The sequence below is a fragment of the Chiloscyllium plagiosum genome, unplaced genomic scaffold, assembly GCF_037043375.1.
Source record: "Chiloscyllium plagiosum isolate Xiang-an unplaced genomic scaffold, Cpla_swu_hap1 HiC_scaffold_19, whole genome shotgun sequence".
Taxonomy (NCBI): Eukaryota; Metazoa; Chordata; class Chondrichthyes; order Orectolobiformes; family Hemiscylliidae; genus Chiloscyllium; species Chiloscyllium plagiosum.
In genome coordinates, this window is record NW_028270157.1 from 54,497,723 (window position 1) to 54,523,504 (window position 25,782).

The following is a 25,782-nucleotide window of genomic DNA, read 5'->3' on the forward strand; positions in this document are numbered from 1 at the left end:
ACAATGGGTGGTGCAAAGGCAGGACTTCCTACTCCCTCAAGATCATGCCATCCTGGTCCAAGGTTGCCACTCAGGTTACAGTGGTCTCAGTCATCTAGAGGCATGCACGGCCATGCTCAATGATCTCCTCCACAATGTGCCACTATCTTCTCTGCCATCTCTCACTCTACCTCTGCTGCCTGACCAACCTCCCACTGAGGCTCAGTCTCTGCCACCCTCACTGCTACCTGCAACATCTTCCCTCACTCGTTGTCACCCACCCCAAACCCTGACACCGCATGCCCTCTGCAGTGCCTACCCACTCACTCGGGTCACATCCCACCTGCAAAGTTACATCCGTGCCATGCAATTTCATCGCCCTTGATACATCGCTGTCTGCCATTCCAGGAAGAAAGCAGTGCCCAATAGGACAGATAAAGAATCAAGACAGGCTGTCTGACATTCAGCTCCTCACCCCTTATGTAAGGAACATCTTGACTCTGACTACTCTGAGTGACTAACCGACCCTATCCAAGCTCCTGGATTGGTATCAGTGGCTGACCTGAACTTACTGTTTGGGGACCACCTCTGTGAAGATCATCTCCCTTGTCAACAGCCAACCATGAAAAGCTTCTTACCTTTATGTCCGTACTAATCAGCAAAGCAAGCCAGGAGTACAATGTGTCTAGGTTGAGGAGACAAAGTGTAAATAAGGTGTGACAATATAGGACAGAAATGCTGTGAGCATCCAGGTAGGGTCCAAGTGCATGACAGCAAGCGAAGAGCCCAGAGATGTAACCTGCTCAGAGAACACAGTATCCTTGCTGCAGTCTTACAGGGATGGGCATTGGTGCAGTACTGAAGTGCAGAAGTGCCCTTTAAGTGCATGGATGAAGGTTCTTCGAGGTTGTAACATATCTGATGGCCTGTGTACATGTTGCTGGTGACCAGAGAGTGCTGAGAGATGTTGCTGTCCATTGTCCAACCTGGAGGTTTCTCCGAGCTAACAATAAGCTGATATCCGTGTTAATTTTTCTGCAGTTTGATTGGTGAATTTGGCAAGATATAAATCTGAATATTAAGTGAGGCTATTAGGCTAAAAAAAAGCTATTTCACAAGTAATTATCCTCCTTAATTAGCAACTCGCTACTGCCTGGCAAGTTACTTAACACGCCATTTGGCAGGGTCAGGAAGACCAGGATTGGGGGACGGGGAAGAGGTATGTAGATGGGGGTGGGGAAAACATATCCTTTAGGAAAGCAAAGCTGCCATCCTTGCCTGATCCGGCCTACATGTGATTGTAGAGCCAAGACATCTTTTAACCGTCTATCAAAATGCCTCAGCATTCAAGGGTAATCAGTGATACCTATATCAAAGGAAAGAAGGGAAGAGAGCTCTCTAATATTACCTCACAGTTCCCACAGCCTTGCTAGTTTATTCTGAACCCTCTCCGTAGCACTAGCTAATAGTTATAAAGGAAACCGCTCCCAGCTCTGCTTAAATGCAGCCTTTCCATCCTGTGCAGTTGGTCGCAATGTCCCAGGAATCCAAAGCCCTTTCTTGCATCAATGCTACATCTATGCAGTTGTCTTCTCTCCTCTCCCCTTCCTACATTCACCTGTGCATGGTACTGGCTGTAATCCAGAAATTACTACTTTTGAAAGCCCAGCTGACATTTTCCCTTATTGAATTCCCTAATTCTGACTGCACGCCCACACTTCTCTTTCTGCCAATGTCCTTGGTATGAATGTAGGCTGTGACTACTTGGTGTTAGGCCTCTCCTCTCAAGTTGCTCTGCAGCCAGTGATACCCTGGGTCCTGGCACTAGGATCGCAACACACCATCTTGGTTCGCATTTGCAGCCACAGAAATGCCCGTCTATTCCCCTAACAATTAAATATCCTATCACTATTGCTATTCCTTCCAGCTTTCTGTGTGTCTCACTCAACAGCTGTGCTACTGTGGTGCCAGGGAAGTCTGATTGAAAATTAAGTACTGCTGTGGGGAATGTAAGGCCCAGAAGTTCAACAGTGTGCATGGTAAAATTGCTCCCCTTTTTCTATATGAAAAATCCATAATCTTGGCGTTAACATCCTTCAAGGTGTGCAGTTTTAAATATCTATATATCTATAGTTGCATAAAGTGTGGAGAGAGTTCTGAAAAAATTCTCTTTCTAATATATAAAATTCTCTTTCTCTTTCGAAGTGGATATTAGTCCACATAAAATAGTTGGTTGTATCAAAAGGGCTAACTAATAATTTTCAATTTAACAGAAGCATATTCCAGTTGATGGTGTTCTAAAAAGATTTTAATCTGAAGGATTTCACTGAAGAGATTCTTTTTGTGATCAAGTTAAGTTTCTTCTCTCTTCCTCCATTCCTCCTTACACTATGGACGGCATTCTGGATCAGTGATGCTGGAAGAGCACAGCAATTCAGGCAGCATCCGAGGAGCTTCGAAATCGACGTTTCGGGCAAAAGTCCTTCATCAGGAATAAAGGCAGAGAGCCTGAAGCGTGGAGAGATAAGCTAGAGGAGGGTGGGGGTGGGGCCACCCTCCTCTAGCTTATCTCTCCACGATTCAGGCTCTCTGCCTTTATTCCTGACGAAGGGCTTTTGCCCGAAACGTCGATTTCGAAGCTCCTCGGATGCTGCCTGAATTGCTGTGCTCTTCCAGCACCACTGATCCAGAATCTGGTTTCCAGCATCTGCAGTCATTGTTTTTACCACTATGGACGGCATGGTGACTCAGTGGTTAGCACTGCTGCCAGGAACCCGGTTCAATTCCTGCCTCGGGTGACTGTCTGTGTGGAGTTTGCACATTTTTCCCGTGTCTGCATGGGTTTCCTCCGGGTGCTCCGGTTTCCTCCCACAATCCAAAGATGTGCATGTTAGGTGAATTGGCCATGCTAAATTGCTCGTAATGTGTAGGTTAGGTGCATTTGTCAGGGGTAAATATAGAGTAATAGGGTAGGGGAATGGGTCTGGGTGGGATACTCTTTGGAGGATCGGTGTGGACTTGTTGGGCCAAAATGGCCTGTTTCCACACTGTTGGGATTCTATGTAACATGGGATTAAAGGCTTTACAATTTAATTGCATATGTGTAAAGAACGAGAGATAATATTCTCATTTATAAAGTATATGCCAGCCTCCGTTAATTGTCAAATTAGAACATGTGCTGAAGCAAGAATAAATTCCGTAAAACCCCTTTCAATTTTTTTCAATTTGTATATGCAACACAGCAATGTGCAGTGTCAAAGGCAGTATTGGGAATGTAATGTTAGAGCTACAAGGGTTAATGTCTAGGAATGTAAATTATGATGATATAATAGAATTCATGACAGAGAGATTTGAAGAAAGTATGGCTTCTGCAAAAATATTACGTCAAGCTGTAAAAAGATTCTGAAAAGTAATAAAGCAGTTAATGTTTGAACATGATAATGACTCAATAGCTTCTCCAAAGCTGGAGTAAACAACACAAACCCCAAATACTGTAAATTGAAGAGAATTAGTAGACCAACCTGGAAATATCCCAAAACTGCAGAACTCAGGAAAGATAGTTGAAGAGTCCAAAGATGCTCCATAGAGCAAGTGGAGACAACAAAAATGAAAAATCAACTTTCAAAAGTCATTCAAGACTTCATCACAGAAGCAAGGTGGTCTGTGAAGAGCATGCCAATCTAGCAATTGCAAGTTCGATTGGAAGACCCAAGCAAAAAGCATGGATCTGGGGAGCAACTCTTAAAAAGGTGTAAAAATCAATGTTCATAGTGCACTAGCAGCAGTGAGAAAACTAGTTTTTTGAGCAACAGCAGCTTAGAATAAAAACCCATGTGGTCTGCACCCCAGGTGGGTGCTGAAATGAAAATCAAACCCGAACTGAGTGACTGGGGTTGAGGTTCCGGGGTAATCGAATGACAAGCTTATGGAAAAACTTAAAGCAAAGCTGTTTTCAATGACTTTGCACTCTAAGAAGTAAATACTGAATGGCAGAGACTCTGTGAGGAAAGATAGTGACTGCAAGGAACGTCAGTACGAGACTGAGAAATGCAGGATAGCTTCTAATACGGGAAGGAAAATTTAAAACAGCAAGTAAATTATCTAAACAGCTCTGGATTCTAAATGAAGATTGCCTGAAGACTGAGTGCTTTGGAGGAAAGGGTTCTTGTGGTATAAAACTCCTCTAGGGATTGGACAGTAAGTCAGAAGCTGAACTGGTCAACAGGTTAATCCATAGGAACAGATTATATTATTGCAAGATAACATTAGTAAGGCATCAGATAAATTTGAAAAAGTCTGAAAAGCCTTTCATTATGGTTTCAAGCTGAGGGAGCAATGAGATTCTGAAATGGGTCAAATTCAACAAAAGAAACCAAGTGTACCTGTAGACTTCTTTACAAGCCAGTTGAAAGATGTATGTATAGAAATGCAGAAGCAGACCTAAATGAGACTCCAATGTAGTCAGTACTGCTGAGGAATCCCCATTATACTCAGTGCAATCGAATGAAGAACTTATCTTAGAAAAAGCAGAGATCCGTAAACAGAACAGAGTAATACTGAAAGATAAAGAAAAATCCTGGCTCGGGAAACATTCCAATGATCAAGGAGGAGAAAGTGAGGATTGCAGATGCTGGAGAGTCAGAGTTGAAAAGTATGGCGCTGGAAGAGCGCAGCAATTCTGGCAGTATCCGAGGAGCAGGAAAGTTGACATTTCGGGCATAAGCCCTTCATTGGGATTTCCTGATGAAGGGTCTACGCCCGAAACAGCGACTCGCCTGCTCCTCGGATGCTGCCTGACCTGCTGCACTTTTCCAGCACTACATTCTTCGACCCATTCCAGTGATCAAGTTTCTTAAGCGCAGGAATGCAAAAACAGCATTAGAGAGGTTATTACAATTGGAAGGGAAACTGCAAGACATCATAAAATCTTGCAGGCTCTGTAACAACAAAAAAAACCCAAGAGGTGCAAATTGTGTCCTGCAAAAATTGAAACATGTTTTATTTTTTAGACATGATTTGGAGATGCCGGTGTTGGACTGGGGTGTACAAAGTTAAAAATCACATTACACCAGGTTATGGTCCAACTGGCTTATTTGGAAGCACTAGCTTTTGAAGTGCTGCTCCTTCATCAGGTGGATTGTGGAGATTCTCAACCTGGTGTTGTGTGATTTTAAACTTTATTTTGTAGAAGCACTCGTCATTTATGAAGGTGTGTTCAAAGTAAAACTGAGATTTTACGGAACAGAAATGTCAAAGAAAAGTCAAACGGAGTAACTTGAGATAATGTAGGGGCTGACCAAGCTTGACCTTTTCCCACCCCCAACCCCAGACTCTGCAGGAAACCAACTCCATTTTGTAGTTACCCCATCCAGGAATACACAAAAAAAAAGTAAAAATTCAAAACTATTCCGTATTGCTATTAGGCTGCTGTGAAGTAGACTGTGCCTAATGTGTTGAAGAGTTCACAGCTCAAGAACAGCAAGCAAGCACCCCTGCATTGCAGGTAAATTAAAAACCGCTCGCTCAGAGAGCTGCAAACCAATTAAAAAACAAATCAGGACAAACTACCTTCAATCAGCCTGCAAATTAATAATCTCAAAAACTAATGGTTCTGCTGCCAATGTCAATGCTACCTGAGTAATCCAGTCAGGCTGCCAAACCGTCTTATTCACTCTTCATGAAAAATGATTGGAATAAGTTTGTTTTTTAACAGACAAGTCCAAAAGGATGAATGTTTATTTCCAATCTGTGTGCAAATGTGTTATATTAGTTTTCTTCTCACATGTAGTTATTAATAACTTACTTTGTTAATTCAAGAAAGCCTAGTTAAATAGGCTTTGTTCAAACCAAAATTCATTTGATCTGAGAAAGACCTCTACAAAGGAAGGAATTCTTTTCAAATTCATCTGGTTTCAACCAATTGTGGGGACTGGTGAATCAAGGGGACCCAATTCATGTCTTCTTATCCAGGACCTCACAGATGGAGTATCCTGTCTGAAACCGTAATGATTTGGCAAACTTCACCAAAGGTCTGCTCATAATACATGGCCTTATTTACTGATGCCCTTCAAAGTTGTTCATTCGCGTTCACATTCTGGTTATACAGCTATCCTATATGAATGTCTTGTTTCCTTTTAACTTTCAAAATGTCCTCTCAGCTGACCTACCACCATCACTCTCCCCACCTGCTCCGACTATTTAAAGCCCTATTTATATCCCTAGTTATTTCATTCGACAAGATATTCTTTACAACAAGTTTCATGTACAGCCTACCCCAATGGAATAGCTCCCTCTTTCCTCAATAATAGTCAGTGCTTCATAAATTGAAGCCACACAGATCATTCAATGATGTTAGTGTCCTGACGCCAATTCCTTCATGTTTCAGACAATTCTGCTACATCGTTCAGTCTCTGGCTGCTCCTCCTCCTCCCTCATCACAACCTCATTCTTCATTCTATCCATATTGCTGGCACCTGCACGTATCACAATAATCAAATTTTTCCTTTTTCATTTCAAGTCCCTCTCCAAGTCCAAAGAAAGTGTCCTTAACATTGGGACAGGGCAGGAAACAGAACTGTGTTTCAGAGAGAGAGTTTACCCATGTTTCATACTGTCCCCAACCACTGCAACATCCCTTTTCACTCTTTGATGGGCTCTCTATAGTATATGCTGTGGTCAGTTTGCTCAGTTTTCTTGCAGTTCTTGCTCTCTCCCATTTAGGCTGCAGCAATCTCTTACTGAGCCACCCCCAAAGCTACTCCCTTAATCTCCATATCTTCTTTAGTCATATCCGTGATCTCTTGACCCTGACTATAAAATATATTTAATCTACTTAACCTAAATAGCATCTATGCATCAGAACAAAATTTCCAATAAGCCTACTTTCTCTGATACTTTCAAAGCTCTCAAACTTAATGAAATTTAATTTCCTTGAGCTGCAGGTACATACTGCAGATCTATCAGATATCCAGTAGAACTCTCATCCTACAGTTACAAATCATCTGCTCTGCAATCAATTTTGTATTTTATGCCTTTCTTATTAATTCATCAGAATGGTATTGCAGTCTCTGGCAGCATATATGCTGGTCCTTCATTGCCAGTGGTAAACTGACTTCTTGAACCACTATGGTCCTTGATGAGAAGGTACACCTGCAATGTTGTTAGGAAGCAAGTTCTAGGGCATTTACTTGACAATGAATTACCAGGATGGGGAGTGGTTTGGAGGGAAATTTGCAAATGGGAGCATTCCCATGTGTCTCCTACCTTTGTCTTTTAGGTGGTCGAGGTTGTGATTTTGGAAGCTGTCACTTGAAGGATCTTTGATGAATTTCTGCAGTGTATCTTGTAGACGGTATACACTGCTGCCAGTCTACATCAGTTAGTGGATGAGGTGAATGTTAAATCTACAATGTTACAAGGTGGGGTACCAAACAAGCAGACTGGTTTGTCTTGGATGGTATTAAGCTTCTTGAATGTTGTTGGAGGTGCACCCATCCAGGCAAAGGGGTGTATTTCATCACACTCCAAACTTGTGCCTTGTAAATAGTGAACAAGCTTTGGGGATTCAGGATTGAGTTAGTCATTGCCTGGCATTGATATGGTTTGAATGTTACTTGCCACCTATCAGTCTATGCCTGGATGTTTTCCTGGCCTTACTGCATATAAACCAGAACTTCTGAATATGTGAAAACACAGTAAACATACTCCATTGGTGAATGCTGGAACCCTAAGGAAATCCTAGAACATGTGCATGCACTACAACTGTCCAGACGTTTCAAATTCTGATGAGCTGATTTCTGTTGCTGAAACACCACTATGAATCTGCCTCACATTGATCTCAGTGTTGCTGACTTGGCTAGATATGTGCTACTTACTGGCAAAATATTACATTTTTAACTCAGTGATTAACAGAGCAACACAATCCACCACCCCAACTGTGCCCCCAAACCTATATATCTACCCCAAACAACCCCTCATCCAAATGACTATTCATCACCACGACACCCAAAGCACTCAGAGTACCCACACAAAGTATCTTACGCCAAACACACCTTGAACTGTCTACCACCCACACTCCCATTATCCTCAACCTGACAGCCCACACGCTGAACTGCATTCTAAGCGAACAACTCGCATCCCTGAAGCCCTGGCCCAAACAGCCACACTCTGAACTTCACCACCCACAGCCCCCAACCTGATGACCCAGCCCCCTGCACCCTCAACTAGCATCAAACCTTCACTACCCTACACCCGAGCTAACTTTGCAAGCCTTAGAATCGACTACCCACCTCCCTCTCAGTACTCTTCAACTGGATTACCCACTCCTATTCCGTCACCTCCCCTACTTCTTCCCTACAAAGAAAAAAACCAGCACTATGATGGGGAAGATAGTGAATCTGCTTTGGCGTAACCCACTGAGAGCCTTGGGACCCATAGAAATGTAACTGAATACAGCATCCATGCAGATGGGGGCAGGCTGCATTGACCCCCACACCGCGGTCAGCAAGTGCATAGTGCCACTGCTGATCCAAAGATTTGGCTCAACACGACTTCAAGGTTTGAAACACCAATCTTTCATAGTTTTCATCTAGTTAATAACTTCAGTTAACATTTAAACTTTGTTATAAATTTTAAATCTGGACTGCATCCAGGCTTGGGCTGATAAGTGGCAAGAAACATTCACAACACACCAATGCAAGGCAATGACTAACTCACTCCTGACTCCCCAAAGCTTGTCCACCTAATTTAACCCAGTTTATTGACTTGATTAAAAAAAAATCAAGCAGCATCTCTTACTTCCACCTCACCAAATTCCCTTGGACATCCAGGTGAAATCAGCACTTAGGTGAAACTGCTCTCCACTCATTCAGGATGTTTAAAGCAGTGACATTACATTAAAGGAAAAGTAAAAGAAATTAGTCAGAGTCTTGTACAAGATGGTGATGCCACATAGGACCAACTAAGGATTTAAGATCAGGATAAGCTCAACAAAACAATCCATTTTCACATGGTTGAACTCAAATGGGCAATAGATTTTATAACGAAGGCAGCTATCACAGCCAAATGTTAATACCCGAAGTCCAAATGTATCCTCCAAAGAGATTATCCAATATTGTATTTGAAAGATGTTCTAAAATATAAAATAAAGTAAATCTTATGCAAAAGCTGCAACCTGTGGAACTAATGTTGTTAATTGTTAAAAGACATGGGAAATCAGGTGACAGTTATTCTGACACGTTAGTAATTAAGCAACAAAATAAACAGGCATTAAAAGATTAACTCCACGATTGTGACTTCTGCACCAGGGAAAATCCAGAAACTACCTGGAACGTAAAATATTTGTCAGCAAAGTGAAAGAAAAATCAACAATTTTTCAAATTGCTTCCACGAACAAGGAGGAGCCAAAATGCAGCTCTGGAAACAAAGCAGTAAAGATGACACAAATCATGTTAAATTGTAAACAGCTCAAAGAACAATGTTAATATTAGTCAATAGGAGGATATGTGTCTACTTTGTTAACAACGTAAACCAGAACAAAAATTGAATTGTACATTAAGTAACAATGCAACAATATTTGAGGTGAACCATATTGGTTCATTCTGAGATCTCAAGAAAATGCAAGGTTGAGGGCAAGTTCTTGAAACCTACACAATGTACAGGTTTAAAGTTGAGACCGCAGACATTTCGGGGCAGATAGTCCTCCCATTCCTCTGTTAGATCTCAGTTTCTTCATAGAATAATAAAAACAGCAATTTTTTTTATGACAGATAATGACAAATTTCTTCTCAAACTAGTTGGCACAAGAATTACAGTAGCCAAGCAGAAATGAAATAAAATTCCTTCAAAGGCCATGGTCAGCTCAAGTTTGTTGAAAGGGAAAGGCGCAGAAATAAATCTATGCAGCTTGTCACAAAATAAATGCTATTCCCAGAAAGAAAAGAGAATTGTAAATAAATTAATATGTTGTAATAGCATGTCCCTTAAGTATTTTGGGATTCATTGATCACAAGTGAAACTGAACTAGCTGCATCAACATGATGGTTACAAAGGTAAGGAAGAGGCTAGGTATGACATGAGACACACATCCTGACCTCTTAAAGGCTCAGCAGCTACAAGAGGTATATGATGGGATATTCAGTGAGTACAAATGTGACAGCCCAATGAATTTTATCACCATTAATGTAAATCAGTGCTAGTTTCTAGACTCTGTCTACTACTGGCATGCAGTTTGCAATACATACAGCAAATCAGCAATATTACTCAGAGTAATCAATTCCTCTGAAACCTCAATGAAGACAAACTTGAGAGAAAAGTTACAGGCTCAACAGCATGTATGAGTTATCCTCCATGGCTGGGTCAAATTTTGAGAGAATCATCAGATGAACTCCTTCCTTCAGTTCCAGGAGAAATCCTGCCATAATCCTCTCAATATTACTGCTAGAGCAATACACAAAAGCTTGCCAGAGCTGTCAACTCCAAGAACAAAGTTCAGAAAGAAAAAAAATAGTTCTCTTGTTGTACTGGATATTCTTTCCAACGGATCCACAGGTGCATGTTGGCCATTGCAGAAAGACTCAAATCATGATCATATAATCTTTCTGACATGGTTCACACAGATAAAGAGGAACACTGACTTCCCCACACCTCCTAGAGTTTGAGCACCAATGCCATGCTACATTAACAAACCTACATCTTAACGCTTCCACTCTACAACAAACAGCATTTGCCCAAAAACCAAAATTCATATGCACATCATTTAATATCACAACACCAAGCACAAAGATTTCAAACAGAAGGCTTACTAAATATTTCATGTGGAATTAATTTGAATTTGAAATGTTGATCTTCTGCCTCCTTCAGTCCTTAGGCACGGTGCAAAATGATTGTAAAATGTGAGAAATGACATCCTGTGCAGCTTTATCAAAGGCTCGTGTTGAAATGCCCATACGTCATGATATCTAGGGTGTGTGCATGAACAGGATCTGCAGATTTCAACCTGCTAGGTAAGATTTTCCTAACATTCTCATCAAGGCTCACACAGTTCAGAGGCTGGGAAGATTCTGCCCAATAAGTCTGCATAACCTAAGTATTACTCCTGGAGAGAAAACCACACTAACTTGAAGATTGATAGTGAAGATCGAACCAAGAATAACTAAAAAGTGGAGCTGGAAAGGCACAGCTGGTCAAGTCGCTTATGATTCAGCTATATTTGGTTTTCACCACAGTTCGGCATAACAAGAAACCCCTTATGATTTCAATTCCACAGAGAACAGCAAAATGTAAAACCTGCCACTTTGTCTTTACCCTATACAGCGTTGCTCAGGTTAGGAAGGCAGTGAACAAGACAAAACACTGGGGAAGTCTAACTGCAGGGAGAGTACATGAAGAAACATTTGAAGAGATGTCTGAGATCTGGAACTAATTCAATAAAATATTTTTTACTACTTGCAAGCAACGCACACCAGGATCAAAAGGAAATCCTTGCTAATATCTATGACACAAGTAGCCAAGCATAGAACTTCACCAATGACCAGAATGGTGAAATGGTAGAAAGTTTAACTAATTCTGCTCTCAAAATCCTGGGGCTGGAGATAATAAAATTAGAGGGTCACTGTAAAAATCCACGATACATCTTGTCATCTGGCAGCGCAGTTCAGGGAGCAATGGCTTTCCCTTTCACACTGCCCACACAAGTCTCAATTTCAAGTAACACTTTAGAGCTTAAATGGACAAAAGCTGCTAGAACAGTTCTTAGCTGAAGCCAATGCATCCAGATTATCAGAACTATTGTTTTTCACATAATCAACACAATTACCAAAGCATAATGTCGATACTTGGAAGTGATATCAGAGTTGTTTTTATTTCATTGTAATAATAGTGAAAGCTGAAAGTTAATTTGTGATTACTGCTTTGATTTCACATGGTGACAACGATGATGCATCCATGCTAGCAGCAGAGCCCCAGGAGAATATAGTTTCATGCAAAGCCTTTATTTGTTGTGGCTTATGAAGACTGGAAGACGAAAAAAAATCCAAATATCAAACCCTAGGTTTGGAAAGTAAGTGTTGCAAATGCAAAATGAAAAGAAACTACTTGATTGACAAGGACTTAATAAAATTTGCAATGGAAAAAGTTTTGGTGGACCAACTGCTGATTCATTGCTTGACATCACAATATAGTGCTGCATGATTAACCTTGTGGTTTTATGTTTCAAATTTTGGGAAAAGATGTTTGGTTTAAAAATCATCACAATACGAATACTGCAGCCATCATCTACTTGACTCGTAAGATTGATGTCCTTCTGTCAGTCAAGCAGATGTATCAATAAGCCTCAAGGATCAATCTAATATGACTGAATGTTTCAAGCACAACAGACATGTGAAATTGTGATTTTAGAAAAGGTCACAAATTAGACTAATTTTTCATCTCAATAAAAATGCACAAAATAAAATTTATAACAATTATCTTGGCTTCCATAATATAGACTGAATGTTCAAAACTTTCCAGTTACCCACTCATCTTCCATGTAATTTTCCATTTCATGTTTGGGTGGATTTGGAGGGGAAATAACAGTTATTAGATTGAGTTGCTTAAAAGCCCAGCAATTAGCATCTTTTTGGTGGAGGGGGAGGTATAACAGGAAACAGGAAAATAAATAAGTCCGATTTGTTAAATAGGGTGGAGATGAGAAACCTTTTAATTTGTGACCTCACCACAAAAGATGAAATATATATATAAAAAAAACAGACACAAGCGTTAGCACAACAAAGGAAGTGGAAGAAAAGGTTTACCCATGTGCAGCCGCCGTTTCACCCGCTTGTCCACATCAGCTACTGACGTGGCATTGTACTCAGAGCTCTCAATTGCAGCCTCATCCTTCTCTAAAACACAAGTAAGGGGACAAACATGGAGCAGTCGATTAACCAGAAGCCCAATCTTTCTGCCGCCTATGACAGCTGCTTGGCATTGACTAACCAAACAAAACAAAACAAAAATAAAGAAGTAAGCCATGAAGCACTAAATCCTTGTTAGAGTGTTAATCCTGCTTGGAGTCTGATGAAAATCTAAAATGAAAAGGAAGGAAAAAGGTAGAATCTTAAAACTACTGCAAAAGAAAACTACAAGATTCTTTTCCAAAGAATTGCACAGAAACTAAGCATTATAACAAGATTTGAAATGGCAACATAGAAAATAGGAAATGAATGGGAAGAAGTTAACATTAGCAATTCCAATGCAAGAATGTCATGAAAAAAAAATGGAGATAAAAGAGTTCATGATTTTTGAAGACTAATGTTGGTCATCAAGAGAGTCTTACAGGGAAAGAGACAGACCGCAAGGACTCGGTGATGGATGGATAATGGGAAGACAATAATCTTCCACATTAACACAAAGCAGAAAAAGTGTGTATGTTGGATGGAGGTGGCAGGGAGGGTTCCAGTCTGCATGCAAACAGGAAAACATTAATCAGGGGCAGTGCTGGTTGCCTGCTTGTCTATGGAACACATCACAACTGGCTAAACAGTCAGGACTAGAAACAATGTTCCAAGGATTGGCCTCGGCAAGAATTGACGTGCAGTCAATAGGAGTCAGTACATGAAAATGTTAGCAACACAGCCATTACGGTTAGTGTTTTGTTCATGTGCAAGAGTCGTAGAGAGGGGGACACAGAGAGAGAGAGAGAGAGAGGGAGAGACAGAGAGACAGAGAGAAGGGGTAGGCATTGAGCGGACAGACTGGGAAAGAAACAGATGCAAATTAGAGTATTAATGAGAACTGTATTAGAGTTGTTAATTACATTAGCGAAATGAAACAGAATAAGTCAAAGGAATAAGAGGAAGGGGTGAAGAAGTTAAAACAGGGTTCCTCCGAGACAATCAGTGGGAGGAACAGACAGCTTAGGTAGGATTGTATGAATGATTATGCAATAAATCAGAGGATGATAAGAAATTATAACAAAAGGTTCTAGTGCTTACACATGCAGCAAATGCAAACAGAACAGAAGGAAGGCAAATAATAAATAGGCTAGTTTTTTATATTAAAAATCAGAAGGCTGCAGTTTTAAGGGTGACTTTGCAGAGCATTTGCCATCTTTCAGTGACATCACAATTGCACATCACTTTCAGATGGCAAGCATTAATGAATTAGATGAGTTCGGAAAAGTGTTTCAGTGGCACCACCACAAGGTTTAACAAGATTGAGATTTTTTTGTTCAATATAGAAAGAAACCAGTTTCTCCATGGGATCAGGCTGCAATAGAGGCTTTATTTTGTGTTTCTTTTCTTTAAAGTAAAAGAATGTTGTTTTTGTTTAAAAGAGTCACTTATATATCAAAATCAACAATGCTCAGACAAGACAGGCAATCAGGAACCATCACCAGAAAGCAGAAGAGATAAAGGTTTGCCTAAAGGAAGTACTAAATATAGAGAAGTTGGCACAGGCAGTTAAAAGTAACATGGATCATATGATTAAGAAACAGGAATCTTCAAGACCATTGACCTTAGCTGACTTAAGTGTTATTTTAGAACACACAAAAAGTGTCAAGCTTTTGTGAAGAACAAAATGGACTAGGACAAATCAACACACAAAATATGTTGTATTTTACCAACATCTGATTAAAATACAACATCTTTTTTTCTCCATGAAACATAAACTTAACTTGAAATGTAACATTCTAAACATATTTATACAGCAGACATACATAATAATGTAATCAGAAAAGGCACCAAATGATTATATGGCTAATTTATTCACATTATGATGTGCAGCAGAGCTCAAATGATGTCCTTAGGCCAATTTGATACAAGCAGCTAAGTGAGAGAGATGACACATATCATTTATAAAATATACATAACGAAATAAAACTTACCTTTGTTGAACTTCTAGGAACTCTATTTAGTTTGATGACCATAACATTTCCCTTAATAGAATATGCCCTGGTTGGGTTCTAAATGTTGGTAAACATATTGCATAGCTTTGATTCTGAGAAATATTCATAAAGGGGAAACACTCCATAGTTATGGAAACACAGTCCATACAGGTTAAGCATGTTGCGTGTTAGGAAGTGCATGCAATGGTTCATGTTCCAAAAAGCACATCACAAGATTTAACATTAAAAATTTTAGGATTTAGACTATCAGTATAGCTAAGATTATTATAAAGGAGCCCAGGGTCTAATGGTAAAAACTGGTGAAAACTGTCAAACCTGTAAAATCAGAGCCTTAAATGGTCTTAGAGTGCACATCAAAACATGACATTGGTAACATAAAGTTAATATGTTAGACATAATAGGACATGTAAAATGCTGTTAATAGAATTCAGCATAAAGTAGAAAACAATCTTACCTTGCAAAAGGTTTTGTGGATCTAATCCACAATCCTGTTTCACATGACTCCGTTCCTCTTCCTCCACCCACCAACCTCAACCCCACCAACATGACATACAATGCCAATGCTATTCCACTGCTGCCTTTTAACTTTGCTAATCCAATTTTTAAAAATAAAATCAGTTTAACTGTGAGTCTTATATGCAAAATATGCTGTGAACATTTTGGCCACAAATGATTTGGTTTTGTTTTGGTAGTTTGTAATTTTGATGACCTAATAATCATGGATAACATAATATTACTAACTGCATCTGGAAAACATTGAGTGCAAGATCTGGTGCCTGTAGATAACTTAGGAATAGGCAACCCCAACATGAATTCTTGGCCCCCATTGATTAAGACCTGAGACAATTTTTCAATTGGGATAGTGAAGGCAAAAATTCTGGAACCATTCAAGAGATCAATAGGTGGTTGGTGAGGAAAGTAGGTTACTACAGAGGTTTAAGATAGACTACATTTCACTGTGAACTCTCTCAGTAAAATTATTCTCACCACAGAACTTCAGCCAATGGTAAAAGTAATAGGCAGACCATTTATGAAATGCTGATTTATAATTGAGAAATTTAAGGGCAATATAGACGTTTTGATGTTTTTGCCTCTGGCTTACTTTCCAAGATTTTCAAGTCCAATCAGACCTGTAATTAAAAGTTGTTATTCTTCACAATAATCCAGCATTGCAATTGAGCTGCCTTGTATTTGCAGAAACACACTGCTATTAGTTATATTTGGCAATACACTTAAGTCAGCTACTTTCAAATCAACTAAACATCAAAATAAAACATGGCTTAGAAATATTTTCTCATGCATTCTTTAAGAAGTTAGAAATTACATTGCTGCAAATGTCCCATAGTTCTTGAAGCTATAAAACCTCTTTAACTTGGGTTAAATATCATTCATTAATTACTCAATTCAAATACAAAATTAAATTGGTTTATTTGGAAAATAACAAAACCTGTATTAAATTGACATGGCTTTCTCAGAAATGATCTTGCAATATAATTGGTTAGGTTTGCAAAAAATAATTTTTTGAAACTATAATGTTGAGCTTTCTAATGCAACAGTACTTGTATTTTCTCGACAGCAAAAACTCAAAATTACTGTTGGCAATAATTGGACTGCATTTACTGCAGTAATAGTGGTGAGGCATCAGTGATATTGCAAGTCAAATCTAACAGAAACTTATATATTTATATGCAGTCATACATGAAAATCCTAAGATTGCTGTCAGACATGTATTGCTCCCTCATCAAATGTGGTTACAGAACCTACCACTGTCCCTCTGGGTCAAAAAGAACAAATTTTCAAAAGAGGGGTCTTCAATTATCAAAAGAAAATTAAGTTTTAAGATTTAATAACATTTTCAAAATTTCTGACTATTTCTTCAATTGCAGCTCCATTTCCCAAATTTTACGTCATTTTCTCTCCAATATTTAAATGTAATTTATAATTTCTATTTTGTATTTCTGAGTTTGGTCTCAGAATCTCTCAGTGAGAAATCAACAATGTTGTAGGTTAAAGGGCCTGTCCTGCTCACAGATCTCCTGCAATAGGTACGGTGCCAGAAAAGTTACCTGGTAAATGGAAATCTCCTCTGATGAGGGAACAAAAGTCTGTGTGCAGCTGGTAGAAAGATAATCAGTGAAAGCTAGTCTTCCACTGCTGAGAGCCAAATCTCATTCCTTCTTTATTTTAAACAAGACAATGCTTCAGTTAAAACAGAGGCAAATTAATGTCATACCAATGTGTTAAGGATCAATACCTAAAATAGGATCACCTGCAATATTTCTCGTCTTGGATGTTTCTTTCCCCACCCAAAATGAAGGGGCTCCACGTACTGACTAGTGGTAGCTCACAATTGCTGCTCTTATTTCACAAACTACACTTTAGAATTATTGGTCACTACCAGACTATAAGCAAAGACTTGGTACTGAATTTCCCTGAGGCCTGATAATTTCCATTGGACAGTAGGAAAGGGGCCTTCAGTCATGATGTCATAACATTAAAACCCAACAAACGAAATCTCATCCATATTAAAATATCTATTAATATTGGTGATGGTCATGCAGGCAATCATCATCCTGGGGGTCAAGAATGACCAAGTCTGAAATTAAAGACTTCTTTGTAAGTCTATTGCAAAAAGATAATTGATCTGTTAATTCTCTGGAATAAAATGCTCTTTTGAGCACATATCCAACTCAGGTTCATGGTTTACGGAGATATTTCCCTTCACCTTTAGAGATTTCTTGCTGTGTCTGCAGAAACAGATCAATGAAATTCCTTCTTGCCATGCAAAATTTGTATGGGTAAATTCCTAAATGGCTTTTCTCATAAATGAGAATGGTCATTAATCTGGTGAGGCTCTGATAACTCCTCAGCTAGATGGGACTTCCACACAAGGGAAAAAACATGGCAAATTTTTCACTTTCAGGTAACAAATGATACTATTACTCTGCTGTCCAGTCTGTCACACCTTCATAATCAGACACTAAATATTCCTGGATCCGAAACAAGTAGATCCTAAAGAATTTAGATCGGGTAAGTGATTGCAAGTCACTGAATATCAATACACACATGGTGCAGTTTTGGCTTGTATGAACTGCTGATTCTACTCCGAGCATAAAAATATTTTGAGAAGGCAGAGCAGGGCCAGTCAAGGTCAACATTAAATGCTACATATTATATCCTTAGCCGGAGTAAGTTCTGCTATGACTGTTATGACCTTGCCTGTCTATTGTTCAGAACTAAAATACGTTGCAATCAAAATGGAAAACATTAGAGATAGATTTAATCTCTCCAGATTTGGGACATCCCAAATCACTTTCCAACTAATGAAATATCTTTTAAGTTTTGACAGTGCTGTGATGTATGAAACACAGCAGGATAATAGGAGCTTGTAAGACCCCATAGCAATACTGAAGATGACAATATCATTTGATTTAAAAGGATAAGCACAGAAAATGCTCGAAATGCTCAGCAGATCTAGCACCTTCTATCCCAAGTACTTCTGGAATTTGATCAGTTTATTTTAGATTTTCAGCATTTGCAGCATTTTGCATCCATTTCTCATGTTGCTTCTTGGGCAGGACATGGAGAGGGCTCTATTACCCTTATTCAAATAGGCCATGAAATGTTTAGCTTCTACCTTAGGAGGCAGACAGGACTTAATTAAACACCATCCAAAAAAACAGCACTTCTGACAGTGCAACATACTCTTTTGTACTGAAACACAAGCCTACTTTATGGGTCAAGTGTCTGGAGTGGGAGTTGAAACCACTTCAAGTGTGGAACTACAGGTTAAAATTTCAGGTAAGACCCTTCCTTCACTTCAGAACTAATGAGTCTATCAAGTGGGGACTTGTCTTAGTAATAAATGCACTTGTACATTGGTATGGAGCAGAGAGAAACTAGTTATGTAGCTTTTTGCTGGCGAGATCGCTACATTCAAGTAACCTAATAGTGGCACCATAAGCAAGCTTAAAGCACAGAGATATGAAATTTAAAAAATGCTAACCTATGTCTGATGTAGAACCCTTCAGTTCAAGTTAAAGTTTACCCCAAGATAAAAATTCAAGGATGGTCAGATACAAATGTAACAGTTAGCTTGCAAGGAATGCACATTCTAAGTTTATGAGAAAGCTCATTTCACAAAAATTCCATTAGCCTTAATTTTAAGCTTACTTTAAATTCAGGGTTAATACATTAAAATTACATGATTGAGAATTTTTCAAAAGATGTGGTGTAATTCAAAATGATCCTTAATTATCATATTATGCAACATGAACCAGTTCCAACATGAGCACTACTTGAGGAGTTGGAACACTATTGGCCAATTATTTGCTGCCTTCACAAAATCTCTGCAGAACTCAGACACCCATGAAGTAAAGAATCAAAATTCTATGATCTATTGCATTTGTTCATGTAGCTGATGCAAGAAACGTCACTTCTACTGCATTTAAGCAGTGGACCAAGTCTTGCACTGCTCACATACTGTAGAACGTTTCTATCGGTCCAGGTGTTAAAACATGTACAAGATCTTCACTTACCTATGCATGTTTTTCCATCCGAATGTAGAGCATACTTCTGATGACAGCCACACACGGGTCCGTTATCCGCATCATCACAGGTATGCTGACAGCCCCCATTTCCATAGTTACAGGTTACTGTTACATAAAGTGTAGGAAGGCAAAGATGTAAACATGGGTTCTTCATTATAGCATTCACTTTACAACGCTGTACTCCCATACATTATACTGCCATTGAAAGAGAGTCATGACATAATTCACTCATTTGATATTAATTTTATTTTTGATTGTTGACTAAACTACTTGTCAGTTAAATAAACTAAAGAACTTTTGTTGACTGGTAAGAAAGATACATTGCATTTACACTCTCGATTATTAATAATAATGGTTTCTTTTTCCAACTTGAGGTGGTGAGGTGACAGAGAGTTGGGATGTCACGTGGACCATAAGATTGCTAATACTTCCCAGAACATCCCAGGGCTATCACCTTCCACCAAATCAAACTGGATAAGCATAGTAGCAGAGGGGATATGAGATTATGCTTTAATTTTTGCTATTTGCTTGGCTCTTGATACAAATTCATTACAGATCTTAATGAATGCCTCCACAAAATCAACAACAGAGGTAAAGGGAAAAAAAAATGTTGATTAATTTAGATATACAACTTTACAAGTTTAACTTGCACTTTTAGGAATGTATGCATATACAAAACATTGGCATGTCTAGTCCAAACTGGATAGGAAGCAATCCTACTGCACATCTTATGATGGAAGTCCTTAAGTTAAATTGGTAAAGTTGCTGATGGAACTTCTGATTAATTTTCTTCACATGCAAAATATTTCAAGCCTCCAGTCTAGAGTGCTAAGATCTTCAATAAGGAGGAGTATTCTGCCAAGAGAAGCGATGCTTCATCTTGAATGTCACTACAATTGGAGGGTACAGCAGCAGTGATGAATCAAAGTGGAGCTAGCAGAGAGGACAAGAGCGGAGGGAGCACTGACTGATAAGTCAGACTTCAGGATGGAATTTTTCTAAAAGGGTTAATGTTGAAGATTGCAAGAAGCTCCTCCCAATATATTAAAATCCTAAGACTTGGGGGAAAGGCTGAACAGCTCTGATACTGAAAGGAGACAGACAAACCATTTGGCTGCCAGAATTATCTCAATCACAATATCTATCATATCAGTGCAACTTGTGCATGATTGCAAACATATCTTGTTCCCCCCTAACCACACTTGACACAGAAGGGTCTCAGATGCCAACTTAAAAACAGTATGGGGACAGCAAGTTAGCCTTATTTTTAGATTATTTACAGTGTGGAAACAGGCCCTTTGGCCCAACAAGTCCACACCAACCCGCCAAAGTGCAACCCACACAGACCCCATTCCCCTACATTTACCCCATCACCTAACACTATGGGCAATTTAGCATGGCCAATTCACCTAACCTGCACATTTTTGGACTGTGGGAGGAAACCGGAGCACCCGGAGGAAACCCCCGCAGACACAGGGAGAATGTGCAAACTCCACACAGTCAGTCACCTGAGGTGGGAATTGAACCCAGGTCTCTGGCGCTGTGAGGCAGCAGTGCTGACCACTGTGCCACCATGCCACCCACTTATGATGACTAAGAATCCAGCTAGCTCATATAACACATTGCCTGTGATGAGCCCCAATAGCAGAATGCACATCCAAGTTGTAGATAGAATTTAAAACAGAAAAGCAAGGTGGGAGGTGACAAAGAGCTGTATGTTACTAAGGCAGGGTTCGGTACAATTGCCTGTCCTCTCATAAGAGTCGGTTCTGGACTGCAACAGCATGCTGCTAGTGGTCGAAACAGGTTAAAAATGACACCTCCACCCCTCAGTGAGAGAAAGTCCCACCCTCAAGCAGTTGGTGAATTGCATTCAGTCCCAGAAGTACCAGATGTCAGTAGAAGGCCAGGCTGTGATTTTAAGCTGTCCATAGGAACAGAAGCACATGGATTCTGGAGACAGTCTAGTCTGGACGAGCAGGATTCAAGAGTGGGCAGGATTGGCAGGTTATTTGATGAGGTGTGAGTGGCAGGGTAACATCTTTTGTTGGGTGGGGAGGTGGGGGTTGGTAATGAAAGAATGCCCAAGATGCTTGTTACAAGAGGAAAACACTCTACTTTCCTAACTACGTTTTCAACAGATTGGTGGAAAATGACACCTTTCTCAATTTCACCCATCTGCCTTGCAGCCACATGGCAGCCTGTGCAGTGTAATATTTGGATCAAACTCAGAGAATGCTGGAGACACATAGGAAGTCTGGCAGGATCTGTGGAGAGAAATCGGAGTTAACATTTCGGGCCAAGTGACCCTTCCTCAGAACAGTGCTCTAATTTCCCTCAGGCTGCCAGACGGACTGAGTTTTCCAGTAACTTCTACATTTGTCTCTATAGACTGCACACTGCCATGATATCTTTCCACCACTAACAATGAAACAGGCTATTTATGTACTCAAGGACTGGAATAAGATTTGAATCCATGCTGGTCAGTCTCAGAGATACCACTATTACTGGAATCAGCTAATATGTTCATTGCTGTGAGATGCTATTGGAGCCTTGAAAGTCTTTGTAATGATGAAATTAAATTCAAACAAAATATATTGTTAAGTACAAGTCAAGAGGTTCTCAGATTGCTTTAGAAGATGATAAAATAGTATGGCACTGATCCTAAAAAGATCAACAGAAGTCTTGAATGATTCAAGACATTAGTTAGGATCATTCTCTTTGTAATTTTACTATGGGTAATATTCCAAGATCAGATAATTTAATTGTTGCCAGGGTGCTGGGGTTCTTTGGACAGGATTTCTAAATCCATTTGGAGTTCTTTAGGGTGGTAGCGTGGGGCAGCAAATACAAAGTTTGGCAAGAGTTAAGCAGGTAGCATTGTGTGGATGTACCCTGCAGTGAATTGGACAAACAAGGGAGGCAGCCTTTTCATTCTTACAAGCTCCAACTATATGGTGTATTCTCCCCAACAGTTGGCATGGTAACAATTCTAGATATCCAGAAAAAAAACTATGGCTCCTCATTTCCCAAGAGCAACTGAGAAACATGGAGCATGATCTATGCTTGTTATTTGCACATCATTAGATGGCTATCCATTTGAAGACAGAAAGGTTTGTATTCCCATTTCTTTCATGATAGACTCTGTCCATCCTCCTTTCTATCCTCCTTGTGAAATCCAGTATTTTTTCATTATATTCAGAAAATAAATAATTTCTTGGATTTTCCAGCTGTAATTGAGAGCTGCTACAGCTATTAAGATTTATTTTAACTGCACAATACCTGGAGACGTCACAAGTTTCTTACAATGTAGTTATCACAGTAAGTCCTTAACCACAAGCCCATTGTACAAACCTAAAATGAGCTAATATACAATGCTAATCCATTACATCTTACCATGTTAACCGAAGACATTCATTTTTGAAAGAACAACAAAGGAAATACCTCACAAAGCCAGGAGGACTAAGATGTCTGTTGGGGTAAATGGTGTATTTCGCTTTAGTGCAAGAGGGTTGGCGTACAAGAGTTAAGAAGTCTTTTTGCAGCTGATTGGGACTTGGTGAGATCACACCTCGAATCACATGCTCAGTTAGGTCTTTGCACCTCAGGAATTTTTAGATTATAGCAATGCAACAAAGGTTCACTTGGCTGATTCCTGGGAAGAGGGGGTTGTCCTATAATGACTATTTGAGGAGAAAGGGTCTATACTCTCTGGAGTCTAGAAGAATGAGGGGGTGATCTATTTGAAAAATACAAGATTCTATGTGAGGGTATATACTGAACTAGGGTTAACTAGAACTAGGGGCTATAGTCTTAGGGTAAGGGGATAACCAGTTTGCACTGAGTAGCAAAAATGCCTTTACTTGAACGGTTATAAATTTTTCTAATTCTCTATCCCAGAGGATAGTCATTAATATATTTAAGACAAAGAGCAACAGATATATTTGCCCAAGGAAATCAAGGAATATGGAAATCGGGCAAGAAAGTAGAGTTGAAAGTTAAGGCTCAGCTATGATCTTTACAAACAGTGAAGTAGGCCTGAGGGACCATAAGACCTACTCCTGTCCTTAACTCACATCTTGATTAGATTCCCTACAGTGTGGACACAGGCCATTTGGCCCAACAAGTCCACACCGAAGAGTCACCCAGCCATTTCCCTAAACTTACTCCTGACTAATGCACGTAACACTATGGGCAATTTAGCATGGCCAATTCACCTGACCTGCACATTTTTTGGTCAGTGAGAGGAAAACGGAGCACCCAGATGAAACCCACACAGACACAGGGAGAATGTGCAAACTCCAAACAGACAGACAGTCGTCTGAGGCAGGAATCAAAATCAGGTCCCTGGTGCTGTGAGGCAGCAGTGCTAACCACTGAGCCACCGTGCCACCCTTGAAAGTATGAGGTGAAAGCTCAAGTCACCCCAGATGGGACTTGAACCCACAATCCCTAGCTTAGAAGGCCAATGCCTTATTCATTAGGCCACTGAGGCCATCGTCTTCAGGCTCTGCTTTAATTTCGACCAGTGCTGAGGTAGACAAATTCAATCAAAGTGACAAGAGGGACATGACAAATAGATTCAGGTTGCAAGTAGGAAAGGTCAGCCACCATTCTGGTTTCTGGAAACGAATTTAACAGCACTCCAACAGTGGATTGGGGAGGAGCCATAAAGTTTCCTGCGCGGCCTTCCCCTACCAGCCTGTGTGCGACTTTATAGGGGGAAGCTGAAGCTTTGGGCTTGTGTACTCACCATTGCTCCAGTAGGTCCCTAACGAAATGGCTGTTTAATGGCTGCTTCCTGCTCAGTTTCAAAGGTGGCAGAGAGAATTCTGGGAAAGGGGGAAGCGTGTTGAGTGATCCTGATGGAGCCTCAGGCAGGGGATCGTGGAGGAGTGCATCCCTCTCCAGGTTGGGCATTACCTCCATCCCTGAAGGGCTGCCTGCCCGCCCCTCCTCGAGGACCCACATGACACGCTCCTCTTTTCATTGGGTTTCAATTCCCAGTGCTGCTATGAGACGACACAAACTCACCAGCTCCTCGACTCTGAGACTTAGAACCTCCTGGGAGTCCTGCTCCTGACATAGTGGAGCAGCCGGAAATTCAGATTGACTGGCAGCTCGGAGGCAGATCTTCTTGCCGAGTAAATCCCACCTCCAGCCTGTTACAACCCCTTGCAGCACGGAAATTTCCAGACTCTGGGTGGCAGAGCATGAAACCCCACCATCTAGAAAATCATGTCCCGAATGCTTTCCAGGACTCATTTCACATTCATAACGATTAGAAGATTAAGATCAGCCTGAACTCTCAAGCCCCTTTGGCTGAATGGCCTGCCATAATGCTTTGTACAACTCACCACTTAAAGAAATAAACTTACTAAACAGGCCCTTGGATGCCTGTTTATTCTGGATTCAATACCAGCCACTGCAGCTGGCTGATCAATACTTGCAGATAATGGAATTTGTGATGAGGTTGATCAGCTCCACCAACAAATTCTCAAGAGCTGGTGGGCAGGGGCTGTGGATCATCAGATGTCAATGGTCCAGGATTTGGCATTGTCCCATTCCACCACAGTGGCAACAGCACAAGGGTGTGATGAGAGTTGGCAGAGTTGATGTTGCCCTTCTGGTTATCTGAAATGGCACCAGTCAAATTCCTGCTGAGTCAGCAGATGAGTAATGGTGAAAACCTACAGCACCGGGGCAGGCCATTCAACCTGCCATGACTATGCTAGCCCCATGAATGAATAGTGATGTACTATTCGACACCTCCAATTTTTGTTGTTTGTATCTCAGTTGCAACCATCAGTTAACCACCTTTTAAAATAATTTGTGGAATTCACTTCCACTGTCCTTTCAAATGGATTCTTCCAATCTCAGTAAAAACATATTCTCCTTACCTTCCTTCTTCGTCCTCTGCAAATGATTTTCAGTCTGTGGTCAGTGACCCATGCCAGAGAGAATAGTGTTTCTCAATTAAAAGCTTTTATCAAAGCAGCGGGCTTGTAAAATCTCCCTGCGACCTTCGCTAAGGCATTTACATTAATTCCATTTCCATGTATACAAAGGCTACATTAATTGCTTTTGTTTCAATTGGGAAATAAAACATATAAAGTTCCAAAAAGGCAAAAAGTTAAAACATGTGTGTTTTTTAAAAATATTTGCACCCACTGTTTGATCCCTCACAAGAAGAACAGACATACAGATGAGATCCTGGAGTGTAGCAGCTTCCTCCATTGTCTCCGTCCTTTCAGGACATGTAAGGAACTACAATGCACAAGACTGAAAAGGTGAAGGGCAAAAACAGATTTACAGTTTTCGGGAAAAATTAGGAAAACGCAAAAAGAAATGCGTGCACTGAGAGAG

The 25,782-nt window shown here is 40.2% G+C and overlaps 1 protein-coding gene across 2 annotated transcripts in view; it reads right to left on the reverse strand.

The window, feature by feature from the left end:
- Nucleotides 1-25,782, reverse strand: part of scube1 (signal peptide, CUB domain, EGF-like 1) — a 282,891-nt gene that overhangs the window by 118,203 nt on the left and 138,906 nt on the right. The window contains exons 6-7 of one of the 2 annotated variants that reach the window (XM_043709200.2): nt 19,405-19,521; nt 12,771-12,860 (exon numbers count right to left, since the gene is read on the reverse strand). In XM_043709200.2, coding sequence (XP_043565135.1) covers nt 12,771-12,860; nt 19,405-19,521 — 207 coding nt within the window. The remainder of the gene's footprint in view (nt 1-12,770; nt 12,861-19,404; nt 19,522-25,782) is intronic. The other variant, XM_043709201.2, reaches the window with a different exon arrangement.